The 19,607-nt window shown below is 39.8% G+C and overlaps 1 protein-coding gene across 5 annotated transcripts in view; it reads left to right on the forward strand.

Moving 5' to 3' along the window:
• Nucleotides 1-352: 352 nt before the first annotated feature.
• Nucleotides 353-19,607, forward strand: part of LOC101169270 (gastrula zinc finger protein XlCGF57.1) — a 31,087-nt gene continuing 11,832 nt past the window's right edge. For all 5 annotated transcript variants that reach the window (XR_002872079.1, XR_002872078.1, XR_002872080.1 and 2 more), the window contains exon 1: nt 353-648. Coding sequence is in view for 2 of the 5 variants with exons in the window: in XM_023949309.1 (XP_023805077.1) it covers nt 537-648 (112 nt within the window). In the remaining 3 variants the exon portion in view is untranslated. The remainder of the gene's footprint in view (nt 649-19,607) is intronic.

The following is a 19,607-nucleotide window of genomic DNA, read 5'->3' on the forward strand; positions in this document are numbered from 1 at the left end:
TTGATTTCTTCCACTTTTTCACTACCGGACATTTATCTCGAACATTTGAGTCTTTTGTTCTATGCTCCAGACTGTATATAATAAAGATTTGTAAAAATAGAAATAAAGAAAGAAGCTGTAACATCAAACATGTGAAATAATTGACCATTTCTAGTTAGCAGACCTCTATTTTTATCTTTTTTATTTCTTTTCATTTTAATTGTTTTGAGTCGATTTCTAATCTTTATGTTTTCATTGGACATGTTCTAATATTTTACCCCTTAATGATGCTGAAAAGGATTTTAATGAAACCCACGAACGCACGTGATGGAACGCAGCCTGGTTGTCATGGTAACGACAGAGTGTAGTCCGTATAGATGCCTGATGAAAATCCACGGAAGACACGTAAATAACGAGACGTCTCGATTTCTTTTACCAAACTGAGATTAACCCTTTAGAAACATCAAAGGCTGCTCAGCGCTATGATCTGTTGTTGCGATCAACCATGCGCAGGCGCACTGTTGCACTCTTTATAACCGAAGAAGACCAGGAAAAACATGGAAAACATCCACCAGCTGGACAGAAACAGCCCGTTTTCAGAAGATAACCTGCACCCAAATTTCTGCAGTGTTTTTCAGCCGCCGGAGGCTGAAACGAACCAAGATGCTGGTAAGAAAATTCAGATTTAACACAAATGAAAGGCCTGAGTGAGTCTGTGAAGTACTGGCTAAACTATTAGCTTCTTGTTCTTGAACGAAACAATCCTATGGACCACATTCTTGTCTTTTATTACACAAAGTGCACAAACATCTCGTAAAATAACATAAATTGTTTTATTTGCAAATAAACGGGAAAAAACGCATAAAAAAGACGATTGGGTTTATTTAAGGAGAACTGAACGGTCCATCTATGTGTCACCCGGAGGACTTATCGCACGTACTTCCGGTAAACTGATGAGAAATATCGATAGCTGTGTCCGAATTTTTTTTTTTTATTTTTTTTTTATTTTTTTTATTTTTCATTTGAACTTTAAACATACACATAACTACACACAAAGAAGAGAAAGAAAAAGAAAAGAAAATAAATAACTAAAACAAAATATATAGAATTGTAGTTTACAATACTAGGGATTGTGATACAGCTTGTGATCTTCAATGAAAATACACAGTTTTATTGCATTTTTGTTTTTCAGCTGTGTCCGAATTACTGCCCTAATCCCTAACTACTTTTTTTTTTTTATTTGAACTTTTCAAAGACAAAAATACAAACTCTCGCAGAGGATGAACACACCACAAAATACAGAAACACTAAGGGGGTAGAAGATACTCTCAGTCATAAACATATAGTGTTAAAAACACTTGCAAAAAATAAAATAATAAATAACAGGAGCCAAATGATAACACAGGACGGAAACTAGAATAAAAGCCACAAGGAAATTTGTTTAGATATTTTTTTAACACCTACTGAGGATTGTAATCTTTTCAGTGAGGAATAATATAATTTAAAATCGTTAATAAAACCTGGGAAGGAGGGCTTGGAACCTCTCCACTTGCAACAGTGGATGTTGTATTTTCCTAAAAGTAAGATGATATTAATGATATTTGAGAAAGAATCTTCAATATTTTCCATAAACAGCAGGACATCAGAAATACCAAAAGGGGGAATGTTCAGTTTTAAATTAATCCAATTCCTTATTTGAGTCCAGAATTCCTTGGAGTAATCGCATGAAAAAAACAAATGTTCCAGCGTTTCCACATTGGAGTTACAAAAAATGCAAGATTCCACATCAAATTTAAATCTGCTTTGAAGAAAATCGGACACAGGATAATATTTATTTATTTTGAAATGAGTTTCTTTTATTCCCAAACTACTAAAACCCTATATAGTGCGGCACTATATAGTTCTCTGAATTTTCAAAGCAATAGACCTTTTTCACACTTCCGCATTTTTCGACCGGAAATACGTCAATGACGTGTAAAACAACTTCCTGTTAGCATAGCGGCACATATGAAGAATGGCAGAGTGGAAGAGTTGCAGTCTCTGTTGTGTTCCAGGCTGTTCGTCTTCCAACCAAAAACAGCCCTACTTTTCATTTCATTATTTTCCTGTGGATCCAAACCTGAAACCCAAATGATATAGGCGATCCGAAGAGAGGAAGGGCATAGTTTAATGTAAACACAGGTAGCACCCTCTGCTGCCGGCATTTTCGCTCCGGATTGTGGTGCGTCTGCGTCGTTCGTCGCCCGAAGAGTGGTGTCGTCCCGAGCCTTTTCCCTTGGAAAAACTTTACTGATCCTTGGAGAAGAGTCAGTATATGACAGAACCTCAAACGTCAGGCTATGCAGCTATGCTGTGACGATGGCGACATGGTGGCTAAGCTAAGGCAGGACATGGATCAGGACTACGTGACACACCCACCTGCAGGTAAGGTTGTTCATGTGTTTGGTTAACGTTAGTCAACTATGTGTACCGTTATTGGATAAATGCATTTCTACCTGAACAAATGAATGTTTAGAACAAAAGCTGTTCATGCTCTCACCTATTTTAATTACATGTATTTAATTAATTTAGAGTATTTTGTCATTTTGTATTTTCCTTAACAAAAAGAAATGAAATGTATTTGTAATTAAATACTTAACATACTTTTCAAATCATGATTACTGTGTTGTGGTGAAAGGTAGCAAATGTTTTAAGACTGATTTTTAATTTCTTTATCTTCACAGATGCTCTGGATGAGGCTTTGGATTACATCCATGACTTACTTACTGACATTGGATCTAAGCTCATCATTCCACCTTTTAAGCGTTCAGCTCCATCAGCAAGGAGGAAACAGATCAAACGCAGCCATGCCCCGCCTCAGAATTATAGTGGAAAGAGTGATCAGTATGATAAAGTCCTTCCACATCGGGGACTCTCTGTGCCGCTCACACTGATGGGCGGTGGGAATCAGATCTGGCTAAACTGCCGTGTTTTGGCAAATTATCAAGGACTTTTTTGTTTTGAAGAGTGAATTAATGTTTGGTATGTAAATAATGTATAATGTGCAAATAGTATGGAAAAATGTAGTGTTCCCACATATTCTTAAAATTTAATTAAATATAATTGTTATATTCTTAATAATTTTCTGTTGAAATGTGACTTTGACTTCACAAAAAAATTAGATGAACAAATAAAACAATTTTGGTCAAAATTGTGCCTCATTTAATTTTTTGGTAACAACAACAACAACTGATTAATCACAACACAAATACCATCAAACATTTACAATAAACAATAACATTACAGATCATCAACAGTCAGACAGAAGGCTGAACTGAATGTTAAAGACAAGATAAGTGTAATTTAAGGTATGCATTCATGCATTTGCCATAATATATATCCAAGTTCTCTTTCATTCCATCTCAGAAACCCATCCAACACAGCCATGAGAGGTTGGGGCTGCACCTGGCATAATCTGCTTCCAGATGCCATCATATGGATCTGGCTGTGGTCCTACACAAGAGAAACACAACACACAAAAGTTAGACATAAGTGCATAACTACATTTAAATTTAATTCATTATATCTGCTGTAACCATAATTTGGTTAGTCATAAGATTAAAAAAAAAAAACTTAACTTGCTCACAAAGCAACAAAAAGTTAATCACCTGTAAATGCCTTGTACAGTGTGGACCTCTGACCGTCTCTGCCAACTGTTTTGGGTTTTTGCACCATCAGCTCACTAACCGGTTCAGGATGGATTCCCTTATAAGTAAAAGGCAGAAAGCAATTAAAGTCTGTAGTAACTACTTGGGGTGTTTTTATAATAATTTAGAGTTGTTATGGATACACATACGTTCTTAAAAAATAATGACAATATGATCACAAACCCACCTGTGCCATCTTTGCAAGCCACTCGTGCAGGCCAGGGGGGTGGAGCAGCCTGCAGACCCAGCTGTGAATAATGTGCGGTCTGGTACAGGATGGCAAAAGGATGTCATTGCAGAATCCTTTAGCAGCCGCACAACTGCAGGAGAAAGCTTTCAGGTTGGCATTTTATGCATCCAGCGGTATCTAGACACAATAAATTAAATAGGTTACAGTTAAGACATACTTATGTTGCTATATCAATGTAACATGAAACTATAACTTTCAGTAGGTGACCAGATTTGAGTTAGTAAAAAAGAGGAGTGAAGTGAGTTTGTGAGATATTTCATCGAGAGTAATTGGTGTGCAGAGCTGCGTACATAGAGCAAATATGATTACATTTCCTCTATGTTCAATGTTATTTTATTATATAAGTATCAAAAAAGAGGACATGTCCAGGAGAAGAGGACGTCTGGTCACCCTAGTTTCAGAAAAATAATACTAATAAGTAAAGAAAGTGCCGCAACCGCAGCAGCAAAAAGAATGAACACGCATACGGGCAACTTAACATTTCTTATTTACAGCTTCGCCAAATTTTTGGGTGTTATGTTAATCTCATGCCTTTTCACTTAAACATACACACAACATATTCACTGCGATGTGTTATGCCTTATATTACAAATTAATAACACCAGGATTTACAGTTGACGTATTACCGGTGATGCGGCTATGGCTAAAGCTAGCTGAGGCTTACCTTGGTAATGGTGGATAAACTCTTCGTGGTCGAATTTATATCCCTTGTCCAATTTGTTTCCTTTAGTGGACGAATGCATCTTCACACTCTTCACCACATCGGTGCTGGTGAACTTCGGAACACAACTCAGGCTCTTTGAAAACACTCTAGGCTCTGCCATTCCTCCGCCAGCGAAGCACAAACCGGAACTAGGTATACACGTTGATGACGTATTTCCGGTTTTTGCGAAAAAGGTCTATTCGGACACCCGGGCTGTGTCTGAATTACCGCCCTAACCCCTAACTACTAAAACCCTATATAGTGCGGCACTATATAGTTCTCTATATAGTTCTCTGAATTTTCAAAGCAATTCGGACACCCGTGCTCACTAGTTTTCTCTTTCGGGTGTTTTCAAATGGCGCTTGGCACGAAAACAAAGTGGCGCATTACCGCCACCACCTGGTCTGGAGGGAAACAACTTCTATTTAACGCAGAGAATGACACCCATTTGTCAAAGTAAAAATATAATAAATATGAACATTTTATGAAGACTATTTATGAATCTGCTGTGTTCTGATCATGGAAAACGTGGCTGATTTATAAATAATAAAATTACAAACACATTGGTGTAGATTTTATGTATTAGTTGATAAATAAACCATCAAGTCATTAGTCCATGGCAATATTTATTTTTGTGCCGCTGAACGATTTACGGGCTCTTGCGAGGAGGCATTTTTTTTCTGTAGTTTTCTCTTCTACGTTACTGAAAATAGCTTTATATATGAATCTGTCCGGGTTCCTGGCAATAATTCAACCGTTTTTCACGAGATCAAACCAAAAACGAGCAGATATGCAGCATCACAGGACAGCAAGGAGAAGCAGACGTCTCAGAAGATTTCCTCTGGATGCCCCTGACCAGACATGAACAACTTGTGAGTTAAACTTAAAGTTTTTCTATTAATTCAATTTAAGCATTTGTTACTAATTGTGCTCAAGGTTACACAGTCTGCTGGGTCAGACTTTTTAACATCATTTTTCAACACTGGACTATGAACTGTATAGTCTAACTACATGAAACACTTGTGAGATCAAAGTTTAGTATTTTTTATTCAGAGTCAAACCATATAACTTGTTTTAAAGAAAAATACTTTAATTTTTAAATATTTATATAAAAATCCAAAAACCCAGCCAAAAAAAACCCTCGAGATTTTCCAGCATTTATAAATACGTCATAAACTAAAATGTAAGACATCAGAATAAAATGAAACATTCAATAAAATCAGATTTAATTTACTCAATGAAATAATTATTTTTCTATTTTACAGGGTCTTCCACGTCTCTACTGCTTTGCCAACATAAAGGTGTCTGTCGTGGCCCTTCACACTGATGGTCAGTCCGACACAAGACCAGACCGGCAGACCCGCAGATCGGTTGACCCGCGGTACCATTGAGCATCTGGTGGAGCAGCTTCGGGTTCCTCACACTCTGGGGGGGGGGCACAGGAGACTGAGGTCCTGGTGTTTCTTTTCTGGCTGGCGTGTGGCACATCTTACGGTGTGGTAACCAGGGCCTTTGACATGCCACGGTCCACTGTGAGGGACGTTGTCCACAGGACAGCAGACCGCATCCTCCAGCTGATGAGCAGGGTCACCCAGCATCCAGTGGGAATGAACTGCCATTAGTCACCTCAGGTTTTTTAGCAGCTTGCTTGGTCTTCCACCTTCCAAAAGGTCGTAGGGAGCATTAATGGCTGCCACTTAAGAATAAAGGCCCTAAAAGAAAATGCAGCTTGTTATTTTGACAGGAAGCTTTTTTATTCCATTCAACTGCAGGCTGTATGTGACTAATGCCAAATTTAGAGATATTTTTGTTGGGAATCAAGGATCAGTCCACAGTTCACAGGTTCTACGTAAAAGCCCAATTTATGTAAATCAAACATTACCCACCTGAAGGATCCTTTTGGGTGATGGTGGGTATCCCTGCATTGCTCATCCCATCACGCTGCTGACACCCTACAGGGAACCCATGAGGAATGCGGTTCAGGCCCGTTACAACCAGCACCACGCCAAGGCATGCTCTGTGGTGGAGAGAGCATTTGGCATTATGAAGATGAGGAGGAGAGCAATATTTCTGGGGGCACTGGAAGTAAAACCAACCTTTGCAATGAAAATCATTGCCTGCAGTTCAGTTCTGCACAATCTGTGCATCAGCGAAGGGACTGCTGGGAGCCACAGATGTTGAGCCAAACCAGGAACCAGTAGGACGGGTAAAGTGGCGTCCGTCTGCGAGGACAAATCTCTGCTTTCCTTTCAGCTCCAACTGTGACACACATGACTCTAGAAGACCAGGATTATTGTTAAGATGTATAAAAATAAATGTTAACATATAAAACGAAAATGTAAATATGTACATATTTATATATTTATATTGATTACATATTTATATGAAAATTCTTTTGAGATTGTTAAAAATTGATCAGATTTAAATAATACATGTAAATAATTCATTTTTGTTCCAGCATTTATTAAATAAATTGCAAAAACAACGACGACGTTACATTTTGTGAACAATATTTTAAACTCAGGTAAGCTTAACAGACTCTCCTGTCACTCTTTGTCCCTTCTTGCTCTCTCCTCCTCTCCTCTTTCAACAACAACCTTTACCCCAACATGACAACGATTACAGTTTATGATAAATAAATACAAATCTGATCAAGTGTCTTTTACTCTCATCCGGCACGAGCTTGCCTGAAAACTGTTATGTTAGCTGCTTTGGCTTAACATTTGACCGACATAAACCAGACCATGCGTTGTTCTCACGTCCGTGGTTTATTCTGTGTCCGCTTAATTTCCGTCCGACCGGATACATACACAACAACCAATAGTTCCACTTCACTTTATCCAACACCTCCCCTTTTTAGTTAGAACACTCTTTCTTTATCAACATTAACAATTCCATTCTGGAACATAAAATAATTCCCACTATCTAGGGTATCAAATAACGTAAGCTTATTCAACTTAACTTTCTTACTTCTGTTTTTTTTTTCCTTGTAAATCAAAACACAGACTTCCTCACTTTTCTGTTAACCAAACAAAAATTTTCATACACCCTTCTCTTTTATTTCCCAAAAACTCTCACAGATCTAACCGCTTGGGCGGACGGGACACTCGTCCTGAAGATGTTACATAAGGTGGCTTAACCGTGTCCTGTGTGTTATGACTAGGTATACTAGATTCTCGACCTGCGTTTTCTTCCACTCCAGTCTGCTGTGTGGACACAGTTAACTCTGACCTTTCCGGAGAACGTAAAGGTCTCACATGTGTGCGGTTGCGCCTAATCTGACCTTCATCAGTGTCAATAATGTACGACCTAGGTGTAGTTGCATGTTGTACCACTGTCCCTTCTTTCTTCTCTCTTGGCAGCCATACAGTTTGACCTGTTTGAAGAACCGTCAGAGGACGGACCCGGTGACGCCGATCGTACTGGCGTTGCTGGTTTGCTTTGTACCGTCTCTGTTTGGGTTTGAATTGTTTCATATTTGGCCATCTTGGGAAAAGAGTCACAGGCTGCTGTGGCAGTGTTGTCTTCAGCTGTCTGCCCATCAGCAGCTGTGCAGGGGAGTAGCCGCACTCGAGCGGTGTAGCCCGATAAGAGAGAAGTGCTTTTGTCTTCTCCCCTCCTCCTTTCCACAGTCCTTTAACTGTAGCTACTGCTCTTTCAGCTTCTCCGTTCGCCTGCGGGTATCTTGGACTGCTGGTGATGTGAACAAACCCATACTCCATAGCAAAGTCCTTGAACTTTTCACTGGCGTACTGCGGTCCGTTGTCCGACACCACTGTCTCTGGGATCCCATGGCGACTGAATGTCTCCTTCATGGCAGCTATGTCTGTCGCGGCAGATGTCACATTCAGTTTAGCCACTTCTATGTACCTTGAGAAATAGTCCACCACCAGAATATAAGTGTCCTTATTCCAAAAGAACATATCCGTACCAACCCGCTGCCAGGGCCGCTCCGGTACTGGTGTGGTCAGTAGTGGTTCTCGATGTTCTGCTTTATGTTGTGAACATGTCTTACAATTTTCCACAACTTTACTGATGTGCACCGACAAACCTGGCCACCACACAGACTGACGAGGTCTAGCCCTGCATTTGACTATGCCCTGATGTCCATCATGAATCTGATTCAGGATCTCTTTCCTCATGCTTTGTGGAATGACCAGTCTCTGTCCTCTCAGCAACAACTCACCCGCCAGATTGAGATTGTCTTTTTCTGACCAATACTCACTCAGCTCCCGTGGCAGCATGTGCCTTTCGGGCCAGCCTGTTTTACAGCACTGGATAAACAGGGTCGGAGTGCTGTTTTTGTTGAATCTCTCTTAGTCTGGGTTCTGTAGCAGGAATGCTCTGAACTACAGAGTCCACAAAGACTTTGACCTCTGCTTCGTTGTTCAATTCTTCTGGTGTGAACGTGTGGTTTACCGGTGCTCTAGACAGTGTGTCTGCCGTTATTAAGCACTTTCCCGGAACATGCACGATGTCAAACGTGAACTTCATAAGTCTCAATCTAAACCTCAACACTCTTGGTGGTAACTCATCTAAAGCCTTGGTGCTCAACAAAGGTACAAGAGGCTTATGATCGGTCTCCAACCTGACTCTTAGTCCATGGATGTAAGGTGCTAGTCTTTCACAAGCCCACGTCACCGCCAGAGCCTCCTTCTCTATTTGAGCGTAGTGTTTTTCTGCAGGCGTCAACCCTCTGGAAATGAACACTACCAGCCTCCAGGTTCCATCTTTTTGTTCCTGAGTGAGGACGGCCCCGAGCCCGTATGAAGATGCGTCTGCTGCCACACACGTCTTGGCGTCGATTGAGTATGAGGCGAGCACCCGTGGTGAACTCAGTTCAGTCTTTAGTTTCTGAAAAGCCTCTTTCTGAGCGTTTCCCCAATGCCATTCGTTCTTTTCACAAAGCAGGTCTCTTAATGGCTTTGAAAATGATGCCAGGTGAGGAAGAAACGTTCCCAAGTAATTGGCCATGCCCATAACTCTCCTCACTCCCTCTACATCTTGCGGTTCAGGCATCTCCATTATAGCCTTGACTTTGTTTGGGTCTGGGGACACCCCATCAGCCGTAACACAGTGACCTACAAAAGAGATTTTATCTTTAGAGAACTCACACTTGTCGTTCAGTGTCAGTCCCTCTGCTTCAAATCTCTGCAGCACTCTGTGAAGCCTCTCATCGTGCTGCTGCATGTCCTCTCCCACGACAACGACATCATCTGCATGGCACACCACCCCCTCGCACCCCTCCAGCATCTGTGACATCCTGCGCTGGAAATGCTCAGGAGCTGATGAAATCCCAAAAGGCAGGCAGTTAAACGCATATCTGCCAAAGGGTGTGATGAACGTTGTTAAAAGTCTGCTTTCTTTCGCCAACGGGATCTGCCAGAAGCCTGAGGTGGCATCCAATTTTGTGAACACCTTTGCTCCGGACAGCATAGCAAGTGTGTGGTCTACAGCTGGGAGGATGTGTCTCTCTCGTTGCACCCACTTATTCAGGTGTGTCATGTCCACACACAACCTTATTTTTCCTGGTTTGGCTTTTGGTGCCACAACCAAGCCTGCACACCAATGTGTGGGTTGTGTCACTCTGGAAATTACACCCGCTTTTTCCATCCGCTTCAGTTCCTCTTTTACTGCGTCTCGCAGGGGTAGCGGCACTCGACGTGGAGTTGACAGGGCGTATGGGACCGCTCCTGGCTCCAACTCGATTTTGTATGGTTCTTTTAACTTCCCTAGACCAGAGAACACTGTGGGGTACATAGCCTTAAAGTCCACTGGTTGTGTCTGCACTGCACTCACTCTCTTGATGAGCTCCAGAGCAGTTATTGCGGGAAGGCCAAGCAATGGTTTATACAGTCCATTAACCACATACACATCTTGCATAGTTGTTCTTTTGTCAAAAGTCAGCTCTCCTTTAAAACGTCCTCTTACATCCAGTTTCTGCTTGCCTGGACCATACAACACTTTGCATGGTGGTTGCAATGTCCCATGCTTCTGTGGGGAGTAAATGCTGCTCGGGATAGCCGTGACACTGGCACCCGTGTCTAACTTAAACAAAGTCTTTTCCTGGTTGAGATGCACAATGTTGCTTCACTCATCAACCTCTTTGTTCTCCATTTCACCTAGAAATGCAAAATCTTCTTCATCGTCTTCACTGTTTCTTTGCTGTTGTTGTCCAATTATATTGTGGATTCCCCCGGTGGATCTGCATTTCTTTGCATAATGTCCTTTTTTGTGACATTTCCTGCATTCTGCATCCCGGGCCGGACATTCAAACCGTGTGTGTCTTTTTAACTGTCCACATCTGCTGCACTCAACTGTTTTCATGTCATTTTTGCTTGTTGCTGCTTTAAATGGCTTTAAGTTTCGTTTTTGTATAGCCTCCACCTGTCCTGGTAGCTCCGCCCCCCTGAGAACCGGCTGCTGTCTCTTTATCTCTTCACTTTGCCTCACACGCGTCATGGCTTTCTCCAGCGTCAAATCTGCATCTAACTGCAGGCTCTCTGAAAGTCTGGCATCTCTTATTCCCACAATTATACGATCCCGTATCAGCTGCTCTCTCAATGCTCCAAACTCACAGTACTCCGCCAGCTTGTGCACCACCGTAATGAAAGACTCCGCACTCTCACCCGGCTCTTGATTCCTCCGGTTGAAGCGCGCTCTTTCAAAAATGACGTTCCTCTTCCTCACACAGTGCGCCATGAACGCTGCAGTGACGTCATCGTATGACTTTTTCTGGGCGTCTGTGAGGGGCAAAAAATTCAGGATGTCTTCCGCGTCGTCGCCGGCTGCGTACATGAAGCTGTTCACCTGGAACTCTTGCGACTGTTTGTCGAGTCCCGAAGCTATTCTGTATCGCTCGAACCGCTTCAGCCATCTTGGCCACTCCGCAACTTTTGCGAAGTCGAACTTGCCTGGCGCTGCTAGCTGAGGCACGGCCGCTGCTCCGTCCCCGCTCCTCCTGTTTGCATCTTGCTCACTCATGACTGTCTTGTTGTCACTTTTTCTCTTCTGACACCATGTTATGTTAGCTGCTTTGGCTTAACATTTGACCGACATAAACCAGACCATGCGTTGTTCTCACGTCCGTGGTTTATTCTGTGTCCGCTTAATTTCCGTCCGACCGGATACATACACAACAATCAATAGTTCCACTTCACTTTATCCAACAAAAACAAACAGGCTATCTTTCTCCATGCACAGATGGATCCGATTTTCCTTATCCTCGTCAGTCCCTACATATATAAACACTTTTTAAAAACGTGTTAATAACTTATTACTACGGTTGGATACAGTAGAACATAACTTCCTGTATCGCTCCTTAAAAAAATTTGGTTTTGGTGACTCCTTCTGCAAAGTCATTAAAACTCTTTACAACGATGCCACCTGCTCCATTAAACTTAAACATGGTTCATCACCTAGGTTTGATATAAAACGTGGGATTAGACAGGGTTGTCCCATATCTCCATATCTATTTATTCTTCTTCTATAGCTTCTCTGTGACCACATTAAATCCAGTCCATTACGAGGGATCTCCATCGCTGGTAGATCTATTGTCGTAAGTCAGCTCGCCGATGATACGACTCTCTTTCTTAAAGACAGCTCACAAATTCCATTAGCAATAAATATAATTAAGTCCTTTTCCAAAGTATCCGGTCTTTCATTAAATCTGAAAAAATGTGAACTCCTCCCAATTAAATCTTGTGATTCGGATTCACTCTTTAATATTCCTGTAAAGACATCAGTCACGTATCTATGCATAATATCCTCTCAAACTGAAAATGATAGAGGTAATACTAACTTTTTTCCAATTATTGACAAAATGAAAAAGAGGTTTAACCTCTGGCTCTTCTTGCGTGACCTTTCCATTAAAGGTCGAATTCTCCTCTCCAAGGCTGAAGGGCTCTCCAAGGTCATTTATGCCGCTCAGTCTCTTTATGTCAGTAACATCGTTAGCAAAACTGTTGATAAACTGCTATGCCACTTTGTCTGGAAAAACCGAACTCATCATATAAGGAAATCTGTTCTAATGAATGATTACACTAGTGGGGGTCTGAACTTCCTGGATTTCCGTACCCTAAATATGACTTTTAAAATTAATTGGATAAGAAAGTTTTTGAAAAATCCGAACTCTCTGTGGAACTTCATTCCCAATTATATTTTCTCCCAGGTTGGTGGCCTCGACTTTTTCCTGCTCTGCACCTACAAGCCCGACAAAGTGCCCATCAAACTGTCTTCATTTCATAAACAGATGTTGCTTGCTTGGTCCATGATTTATAAACATAATTTTTCTCCTCACAGGTTTTCCATATGGAACAATAGATATATTCTTTACAAAAACAAAACTATCTTTATACAACAGTGGTTTGATAATAATATCAGACTAGTTAGTCAATTATTCAATCAACAAGGTCAACTTTACACTCACACCGAATTCCTTCAGTTCTACCAGATCCCTGTTTCTGTGAAGGACTTTTCGGTTGTTTTTGATGCCGTTTCCCTCAGCCTCACCTATCTTTATAAAGGAACTCCATCTGCTCCCCAACCACAGCTTCACGTGACGGACACTGCTGTCGGAAAACTCTGCTTCTCTGCTTTGAGAAATCAAAACAAAACCATCCAAAGACTGTTCCGGCAGGAGCTAAAAACTGAATCCCCGGCCAGAACTTTCTGGACTTTACTTCATGGTCAAATGTGTTGGGAAAAGGTTTGGCTTCTGCCAAACAAATATCTTCTAAACAACAAAGTGAAAGAGGTTTCATTCAAGATCATTCATAGGTTTTATCCATCAAATCAGTATATGCAAAGGCTAAAAAGGGATATTGATAAAAACTGTTCTTTCTGTTCTCAGTCTGAGGAAACGTTGGTGCATTTCTTTTGGACCTGCAAGTCCACTGAAAAAATATGGGACAAATTGACAAATCTGATAAAAACTCAAATTTATCCACATTTTAATTTAACATGGAAAAACATCTTATTTGGTTACGTTAATTATGATAAGACATTTTTATCTCAATTTTATATAATAAATCTTCTGATTTTATTAACCAAGTATTATATTCACAAATCTAAATTCAGCAATAAAGCTCCTAATTTTATTGATTTACTAGCCCAAGTTAGATGTTACTTACATTCCATTTCCCCCAGTACAAACAAAAAAGCTATGAAAACGTATCACCTCGCTCAGCTGTATAATTTAATGTAAGTTTATTTTTTTGCTTGTATATCCCCTGGCGTCTATTTTGAACATTTGATGTACAGTTTATTGTTCCTTGTTCTTTTGCTGTATGTCACTTTTGTTCTGCATCAATAAAAAAAAAAAAAAAAAAGATTCGGACAGCACTACAAAATGGCGACCGCACTAAATAGTGCACTATATAGGGGTTAGGGCGGTAATTCGGACACAGCCATCGATAATGAGTTATTTCGCTAGAGGAGACATCACGTGAGGAGAGCACCGCCATCTTAGTGAGGTCCAGTCACTGCTGCAGTTCAGCATGTGAACACATTTTTTGCATACCAGTTCATTGTTTGGGTTTCAACTGCCATAATCAGAGAACTGAGTCCATGAAGGAGGAATGCTTATCATTTCACAGGTAGGTACTATATTTTCTTTCTTTTAATGCTGCAGGTGCTTCATTAATCATACACATGTTGACATGCATGATGCTGCAGGGCTGTTATCAACATGCTGCATGATGTACGGAGAATTTGCTGTCGACATAAATGTACATTTTATTTTACTAAACTTGTATACAGAATACTAGGCTATTATAGTAATATAAATTTATACATTTCTGACTCAGTGACTGAACTTTTCTTGCAGGTTTCCAATGGATTAAGACTTCAGGAAAAAGTGGATCTTAGCAATAAAAAGAGCTAATCCAGATTCATCACTGTGGTACCAACTAGCAATACAGTCTGGATATGTTAGAAACATTTGTGGAAAGAGATTTAGATGAGAGGCCAGACTGTTCGCTTGAAACCCGACACCATAACATCTGTGTTACACAAACTGATCACAAACAAAAAGCACTTTTAAAGTCTATTGGTGTAATTTTTTGCTGGTTTGTTTTTCTTTGTTGTTGTTGTTGTTTGTTTTTTTTGTTTTTTTTTAGGGTCAATCTATTGTTCACTTTTGGACTTCTTTTGAATATTTATTTTTTATTATTATTATTAATAGACTTATTTTTTTTATTATTTATTGAAATATTATTTATTTACTGTTATTTATTGTTTTTATTGACTTACTATTGATTTATTATTATTATTTTTATTATTATTAATTATTATTGACTTATTGTTGGGTTTTTCTTAATAATTTAAATTACATGTCAAAGAGGTCTAAAACTTCTAAATGTTTAGAAATAATTTTTAAAAATTCTTTGTAATAATTTTTTTATTTGTAAGAAGTCCTGCAACAATGCATTTTCATTAAAGTTTGAGCTTTTAAGGCTGATTGTTTCTCTTCTTTAACAACAACAAATGATGGATCTATATATATATAATATATATAAATATAATATATTTACATATATGTATAAATATATATAAATATAAAATATATATTGTATATAAAAGCTATTTAGACACCACTTAAAGCAATAGAAATCATTGTCATGTGGGCGTCATCAACCTCACCAAGATGGCGTTGCGCTCCGCCACCGTCGGCCAGGCTTCTCAAGCGGGCGTGTCTCCTCTAGTGATATAACTCATTGAGAAATATGTCCGCATTTTGAGCTTTGCATGTTATTCATGTTTTTTTTTACAGTGCTCCTCCTTTGTCTCTAAATCCTCCCGATGTGTTAAAATCTGCTTTCGGTATTTTCTGCTTCACTTCTGCTAAATGTTTGAACTGAAAATCAGAGCTTTGCTCCAAGATCATCTGGTTTCTGGTCCATCAGCTACTTTTTGGGCTATTTTTATATCTAATACACAGATTTTACCCATCCACAAATTCTGATCTTCCACTTTATTATAAAAGCGTGAGAATTTGTTTTCATAGTTTTGAACAGGAAGATCGTGATGCCTTCTTTTTTATATAAATATGTTGTTATTCATGGCTAAATGTTCACAAAAGTAAATTTGCTAATAAAAAACCTGAGTTCTTCTGAATGAAAATGATTGACACATTTTCTAAAGCGTGACCTTCTTCATTTCTCCACTTGAAACAAATTAAATGGTTAGAGAGTTAAAATTCATTTTAGAATTTCATGCTAAAATATGTATTTGATCAGTTTGACGGTCTGCCATCTCTTCTATGATGTAACAATAGAAAACTATTTAACTGTCATAAGCAGGTTTTATTGTCACGGTTCTACAAACATTGCTTTTCTCCTCAGCGCTACTATAACCTCCTGAGAATCGAGGAAAAAAAGTGTCTTACAATTTCTTTTTTTTTGTGATTTCCTATCTATTTGGGTCTAAATAAACACCTTACAATTTTACATTTTTTTTAAAATGTTTTTTATTTTAATTTCCCAACACGTCCACTGTAGAGGACAACAGGACGATATTTCTGTGAAAATAGAAGTCAATTTGGAAAATCAGAAAAAAGGAGCAGATTAAATCTTTAGTGATATTCACCCAAAAAACATAAAATTTTGTTCTAAAACAATAAAATTCTGCATCTCTCTTTTGTTACTTGTTGGACCATCTGCTACAGAGGAAGATCGACCGGTAAATTGAGAGCTTTGCTTATTGGCTCAGCTCTCTCTTCACCACAACGGACCGGAACATCAACCGCATAACTACGGACCCCCCCTCCGATCCGCCTGTCAATCTCATGCTCCTGTCTTCCCCCACTCATGGACAAGACTCCAAGATATTTAAACTTCTCCACCTGGGGGAGGGACACTCCACCCACCAAGGGAGAGCAAACTAACCTTCTTCGGTCGAGAGCCTCAGATTTAGCGGTGCTGACTCTCATCCCAGCCGGCTCACACTCTACCACAAACCCCCCCAATGCACGCTGGAGGTCCCGGCTTAATGAAGCCCACAGGACAACATCATCTGCAAAGAGCAGAGATGAAATCCTGTGATCCCCAAACCAGACCCCCCCCCCCCCCCCCCCCCCCCCCCGGCCCCTAGCTGTGCCATAGAAATTCTGTCCATAAAATCTATGAACAGAACCGGTGATAAAGAGCAGCCCTGCCAGAGTCCAACATGCACCGGGAACAGGTCTGACTCACTGCCTGCTATGTGAACCAAGCTCTTGCTCCGGTCATGCAGAGACCGGACAGCCCTCAGTAAGGCTCCCTGGACCCCATACTCCCATAGCACCCTCCATAGGATACGGGGGACGGACGTGGTCGAACACCTTTTCCAAATCCACAAAACACATCTGGACTGAATGAGCGAACTCCTGCATTCCCTCCAGCACCATAGAGAGGGTGTAGAGCTGCTCCACTGTTCCACAACCAGGACGGAAACCGAACTGTTGTCCCTGGATCTGAGGTTCGACTATCGGACCGACTTTCTTCTCCAGTACTGTGGCCTAGACTTTCCCAGGGAGGCTGAGGAGTGTGGTTCCCCGGTAGTTGGAACGCAACTAAATCAAAAACAGGTCCTCAAAAATGTTATCAATGTACTGTGAAAAGTACGAGATTGGACTCTGGTATTCACAAACTTTAGGGTCATCTTGATAGGCAGGGCGCCCTGGTAGCACAGGTGTAAACCTGTTATGATGGATGTTTAAAAAGCTAAAAAAAATCAAGTTAATTAAGATATAAGATAAGAGATATTCCTTTTATTCGTCCCACGATGGGGAAATTTCCTTTTTGCGGCAGCAGTACAGGGCAGAGAGAGAGCAATATATAAAAGAAACCAACTATGGAGTCAATGTACTCACATATATACACAGTATACACATACATTTCCAAAAAAAAATTGCACAGGATGACCATATATCGGTTATTGCACAGGATAAAAGAAATATGACAGAGCCGATGATTTTGGTTAACGTGGTTCACTGGGAGCAGTTAAGGTTGTACAGTCTAACGGCAGCAGGTAGAAACGACCTGCGGTGTCGCTCCTTCAGACACTTAGAATGTCTCAGTCTGACGCTGAAGGAGCTGCACAGAGAGGACACAGACTCATACATGGGGTGGGCATCATTCTCCATCATGGATGATAGCTTAGCTACCATCCTCCTCATTTTTTCCTGAATCTCTTTTATCATCTGAAAGCTCCAAATCTGAATCTCCCTCAACTATCTGGTATAGAATCCTCTCAGCTTCACTTATTTCTCCATTATGTGCAGCCATTAAATACAGTAAAATGGTCCGGTGTCCTCTACAGTTGACATTCATTAAACGTCTGCTTTTTTAAAACAGAAACCATGAAACTGTTTTCAGATCTAAAAATATTGTTCCTAACATGTTTATGACCAAGAATATATATAATTATCATGGTAAAAAATGAATAGATACAGACGTTTTGACCTGCCGTTCACCTTTCCATAAAAATAGGTAAATGGTCTGGCAGCCATCTTGGTAGAGGTAAAACCTTAAAGTTCCCAGCATGCAAACTCATCACATGACACATCACTGGAAAGCCCAGGATGTCCTCTACAGAGTAGAATAAGATTTGGAAAGGTATCTCTTAATTCCTTAGAAATATACAGGTAAACAAAATGTCCATTATAGAGGACATAAATGAATGGGCCGGGGGCCTGTTGCACAAAAGTAGGATAAGGGATTAAGCCAGGATATCTTGGTGATCCTGGCTCAATTGTTCCCCAATCCGGTTGCACTAAAGCTGGATAGGGGGCAGGAGGATATGTTATGGTATAAATTACCATGGAGATTTATTCTGTGGAGCTAGCCTGCTCCAGACCAGGCTAAATTCCAGGATCTATTTAATCTCATCCCTAACGTCAGTCAGCAGTCGCCACAAATGGAAACCAATAGTTATTTCACTGCTCACTATAGATTGTTATCACATATAACTAGACCCACTGTCATTATTTAAACGTTAGTGATCATTAATTTCAATCATTTTGGATAAATAAGTTGTAGATGATGTTGCTATCATTAGATAATTTACAGTTTCCCATAGACTCTATATGTAAAATGATAGAATATTAGGGCCACAGAGGGAAAAAAAGACAAGTCATAATATTGTAACCAGTTGTTTTAAAGGAGGACAGTTGTTAAAATGACAGATGTGGGGCATTTGGTGAAATTGTACCTCAGTATGGTTTCATAAACGAAGACATGCTGATGTGCCAGAATATGAAGTATCACATTGTCATAACTATCAAAACTGTAAAAAGAATATGTTGCTTTTCTGCAGAAAGAACCAGCCTCATAAATTTATGACTTTATCCTTTTTCCTCAGTGGGCCCTAGTACTCTGTCATACAAACAAATACACATTCCATTAAAATATGAAAACACAATGTGTAACATTATGTTCCTTTATTGAATAAGGACAAAACAAAGCAGGTAAACTACACTCAAAAAACGTTCACTTTGAATGAACATAAAAAAATTATGGAAATGATTTCCACATGATTAGATAGCGTTACTTGAACAAAAATGAATCATATTGGTCCAACTTAATGTACTTAGGTTCAAACTGATACATTTAAGTTGATTCAGTCTAAATATTGCTGTTGGAACCAACTTTAAATTAATATTGTTGTTCACTCTCAAAAGCTAAAAGTTGATCCAACTAAATTGAATCACTTCAATTGGTCACACCTCATTAATTAAAGTTTATTCAACTTAAATTTGTATGACTACCTAACACAATTTATGCTGATATAACTAAATGTTTTGATGTAATTTTATTTATACATCTGACAATGATAATGTTTCCCATAATTACATCGAAAAGGACTTTTAATTTTTGTTTCAAAGACATGATTTAAGCAGTAAAGTCCCACATCACAATACAGGGGCTCAATTACCGTGAATTCTATCTTAAGTATTGGCACATTAATATTTTTGCCACACAAGGGGGTTGGTCATCATCCTCTACCAAAC

This window comes from Oryzias latipes, chromosome 19 (assembly GCF_002234675.1).
Source record: "Oryzias latipes chromosome 19, ASM223467v1".
Taxonomy (NCBI): Eukaryota; Metazoa; Chordata; class Actinopteri; order Beloniformes; family Adrianichthyidae; genus Oryzias; species Oryzias latipes.